Raw genomic sequence first — 4404 nt, 5'->3', positions numbered from 1 at the left:
CTTTTCTTTTAGAATCAATTTAATGTGGTAGAATTTTTATGATAGTATTAAATAGCAAAACGGTGTGTCATAAGAATTTAAGCAGGCATTACGCCTTATTTCTTTATCACAATTTCAAACCACTAAAAATAGTAATTATTCTACTGTTGATGCAGATCATCTTATACAATACTGCAAAGAAATTAAACAGTTGGAACGTACAAATATCTCTGGAGACGTACAATGTCTCGAGAGTATTGAAAATGACGACATCCATAGGATATCGTGTGCTGTCTGGGATGGATTTGAAATAGCCGCGTCATGGAGCCAAAATGGCGGACGATTGCGGTACTTTATATATCTAGTGACTTTACCCAGTATTATTCTATCCTTGTTGCTCACCGTATGTTAAACAAGGATAAAATGATACTCTGGGGTACTCGGGTGGTGTTTTTGAACGCAGCCAGCGGCTGTTTCACGACGCTCATATTTTGCAGCTACTGCCATCCTTCATAAATATGATCTTATATCTATATTGTACAGATCCCTGAAGAAAATCTCGTTAATACGAAGGAAATAAACGATATCACACTTAAGGATACATGTAATTTAATAAACGTAAAAGAAATATTTATTTGAATCTTTGAGATCTATTTTGTACAAACGACGCTTCACACGAAGTACATATGTCAGATATCTTGCATGTTAAATTTGTCCTTACGAAAGACCTTAAATGAAAACTAACAGCTAAATTGCCATTATTTCTTAAATAAAAAGAAATACACGAATGAACGAACACGTAATTATGATGGAATGTGTTTGCACAAAAGTTGAGTGATTTATCTTATACTCTAACATTTTTTAACGTCATTTATTATAGTAATAAGGCACATAGTCAGACTGACTTTGAGAAAGTCAGTGTCAAAGAAAAAAAAACAGACTAGCATGAACTCTGATCAAAGATGTTCTCCGCCATGGTTAATCCGCTATTGCTTCGCCCTGCTGTTCATACTTGGCTAGTTTTGACTTTAATTCGGCAATCGTGGCTTTGGACTCCTCCAATTCTTTCTTCACGCTGTCAATGTCCGAAGTATCGGTCACGATACCGCCAAGATTCCTACGTATATAGCTGTGATACTAGATAAGAAAACTAACGTACTTGCTAATAGTATAAAATTACGAGAGCAATCATTTTTCAGGAGGGCGTAGAAGCTACCTCGAGCCGACGACTCGATTGAAAACAATTTGAGGTTTCCTGCCGCAGGTGTCCTTGTTTCATGATGTTAGTGAGCAAGAAATGACATGCTGAGAATTCTTGTATTACATTTTCAAGTGAATGGAACTTTAGGTCGCTCTATGACTTATAAACTTGTCCAAACACTATCTGTTATACAAAGCCTAGTTAAGCAAGTTACGAGGGTGCAAGCTGAGCAGGTGCACAAATAGCAGAGACTAAGAGTTCGATCATGAATCTTTTCTTCGAGCGTGAACTAATGAAAAATGTCATTGACAAATGCTGAATTTGTCAATAAACTTATTCGCTTTTCACGCTAGAAGCAAAGATTCATGGTCGAGCCCGAAAAATCTAAAGTATCTCTCCCTTGAAGTTTAGATCGACAGCTGCAATATCAAGAAAAATGTTCAATAAGTTTAGTTTTTTTAATCAGGAAAGGATACTCCACAGGATCAGGTGGCTTTTCGGTCTCCTCGTAAAGCGAGACCAGTATCTTTGTGAGGGCAACCATGACGCCACACTCATCCAGATACTTGCGAAACTCCTCTCGTTTGGCAGCGATCGCCTGTAAAGCAACAGGAAGCTATTTGTCGCACCGAAGGAAAAATAGAAGGCTAACAATCGGTTGACGCAAACAGAACCAAAAGAGAACATGCATAAAAGATAAGTATATTATACAACTATGTACGACTAAAGCCTGGTCTACAATGAGTCGTTGGTCGTCAGTCAGAAGTCGGAACTATATGTTGATCCTTTTCCTTTCTGGGTGGAAGAAAAAGGACCGACATATAGTTCCGACTTCTAACGACTAACAACTCACCGTAGACCATGTTTTAGCCACGTCTTTTCGCCCGACAATTGCCGGAGAAGAAAGGTCCCCCTCGGCGGCGAACCTAGTGCACGCGCTAACGCAAATTGCCGTCGAATATTTACAAAACGTGAAGCTTCGCAAGAATCACCCGAGCTTCACGCACAAACCCGTGTGGAGGAATAAAGCAATTTCCAAAAGGAACCTTTCATTAATTTTCTGATCCGCACGGATATTGAACTGGCACAAATCGCACAGGCGGCTGCCGTTTGCCTCGGAGTAATTTCTAATCGCCCGGTCCGAATACTCGTCCCTTAGGGCCAGTTTCACAAACGTTGGTTAACTGTTAACCAGAGTTCAGTCAACGCTCTATCTTTTTCTATCTTGTTCTCTAAGAAGAGACAGAGGATCAGTTAACCTTCGGTTAGCAGTTAACCGACGTTTGTGAAACTGGCCCTTAATGAAATAATCCCTAAAGCACGGTCTGCAATAAGCTGCTAGTCGTTAGAAATCGAAATTATATGGCGATCCTTTTTCTTTCTGGGCGAACAACATATAATTCAGACTTTTGTCTGACGACTAATTTATTGTAGACCGGGTTTTAGGTATTTCTTTTCAGAAAAGCAGAAAAGCTCCCCCCCCCCCCGCCGCCCGCGCCTACCTAACCCACGGAAAATTTAGTGCGCACGCTACGCAGATCGGTGTCGAATATTTTAACAAAACGTGAAGCGTAATTATAGCCGATGCTCAAAGCTCGACGAAACGGCGGCACATAAACGACGCTTGTGTCGCTACAAATCCGACACGAGGCCGGCGATCTTGTCCGAGCGACGACCGACTGAACGCTTTATTAATTGGATAATTACCATCGTGACGGATTTCCGAGTGAACGATTCTCTCACTCGAGTTTCTCCTGAGAGCAATGGTCCGCGAGAAGCACGGCTCGTAAGTAGTCGTAACGGCTCAACAACGCTGAACGAAATCGCAGTCCCCCGTTCCCCTTAACAGCCAAACTAGCGTCTGTCTCTTATCACCGCCGTAGTCTATAGCTGCGTTCGGGGAGATGCTGGGAGCTTTCCAGCAAACGACACAAGTCAACACAAATGTCGTTCTGTCTTTCTTCGCATTCGATGAATAATAAAGACAGAACGACACTTGTGTCGACTTGTGTCGCTTGCTGGAAAGCTCCCGCTATTTAGCGCTATGAGCGTGCTCTGTCCTTGTTACTTGCGAACGTTGAACAAGGACAGAGTACGCTCATAGCGCTAAATAGCGGGTGCTTTCCAATTGCAATATCCCTAGACACTTTCGTGCACATGGCGACACAAATGGCGTTCCAATTGTCACAAATGTCGACACACCTCTACACATTCGTACTCAGCCTGAGGGCTACTAGTCGGCTGTGTAAACTTGTGTTTTCTAGTGACAAATAATAGTTACTAAGTACGGCGGCTACAAGTGGTCGGCATATTCCTTCGCTACAACGGTTTNACTATATAAAAGGGAAAAAAAGAAGTGAGGTTACGTCTGATATCATTCTGGCGCATAAGTAATACCGAAGTGGGAGGAGGAAAATACGTAAGTACGGCACACATTTTTTTCTTTTTACTCAACAATGAACAACGGCAATATTCAGAGTATCATTGAGGTAATAAATATTTTGAATCAACATTAGGTGACGCAGTTTCAATTACCACCATGGATTAAAAATACCAAGCATGGATACTATACTACTTTGTGTACTCTTTGTGGTATATTTTGTTCCAATTGAGTCGTGCACATCGCGACACTTTGTGTCTTCTTGTGTACGTTTGTGTTAAAAAGTGTAAAATAATTGGAAAGCACCCAGCGTCTCCCCGAACGCAGCCTATGTTCACACGGCACTCTAATCGAATTTAATAACAACCGTAGTTAAGGGGCTGACCAACCACAGTCATTCCATTCTTCTGAGGAATAGTTGTGATTGGCCAATTTTATAACTACAGATGTTATTAAACACGATTAAGGCACAGTATAACCAGTATGCCCACTCGCTCTTTTGTTTCACGTTCGCGCCGATCCGTACTGCGCATCGGACATGTTCTAGTTATGACCAATCACAGAATTTTTGCACGTGTGTTAGTGCAAAGTCGGTGTGACATTGAAAAATTTGCAGTGTTGACGAATAACGCGTCAATACTTTTATACGTTGGAGCAAGTAATTACATTAATTACTTTTATTAGAACATTTTTTTCATAGGCCATTTCCATTTACAATAAATAATGTACGCTAGTTCGTACGCGCCTTTCCTGGATACGATTCTGAAAAGGGCCCAGGCACTTTTAGCCGTTGATACACTGTTGGGGCGATTAAAAACATGGCGGAAAATTGAGAACGCCCAGA

The 4404-nt window shown here is 41.3% G+C and overlaps 1 protein-coding gene and 1 long non-coding RNA gene across 2 annotated transcripts; one reads left to right on the top strand and one right to left on the bottom strand.

The window, feature by feature from the left end:
* Positions 1–588: 588 nt before the first annotated feature.
* LOC105563026 (C-Myc-binding protein-like) lies at positions 589–3212 on the bottom strand. The gene is made up of 3 exons (XM_012014276.1): positions 2888–3212; positions 1657–1778; positions 589–1108 (listed from the first exon to the last, which is right to left on the bottom strand). The coding sequence occupies exons 1-3, from the start codon at positions 2888–2890 to the stop codon at positions 958–960; spliced, it is 276 nt and encodes a 91-aa protein (XP_011869666.1). The 5' UTR covers positions 2891–3212; the 3' UTR covers positions 589–957.
* Positions 3213–3518: 306 nt separating this feature from the next.
* On the top strand, positions 3519–3865 carry LOC105563027. Its single transcript, XR_001009007.1, has 2 exons — positions 3519–3599; positions 3697–3865. It is a non-coding gene; the product is annotated as an uncharacterized LOC105563027 (long non-coding RNA).
* The last annotated feature ends 539 nt before the right edge of the window (positions 3866–4404 follow it).

The sequence above is a fragment of the Vollenhovia emeryi genome, unplaced genomic scaffold (genome assembly GCF_000949405.1).
Source record: "Vollenhovia emeryi isolate VEMERY1.0 unplaced genomic scaffold, V.emery_V1.0 DF939181.1, whole genome shotgun sequence".
Taxonomy (NCBI): Eukaryota; Metazoa; Arthropoda; class Insecta; order Hymenoptera; family Formicidae; genus Vollenhovia; species Vollenhovia emeryi.
The sequence above is the reverse complement of the archived record's forward strand: the minus strand, read 5'-3'. Positions and strand labels throughout refer to the sequence as shown.

Excerpts from the sequence above, each read along its gene's own strand:
- LOC105563026 (XM_012014276.1), bottom strand. Across the intron at positions 1,109-1,656 it reads AAGCCACCTGATCCTGTGGA|CTATATACGTAGGAATCTTG; the intron begins GTATCCTTTCCT and ends CTAGTATCACAG.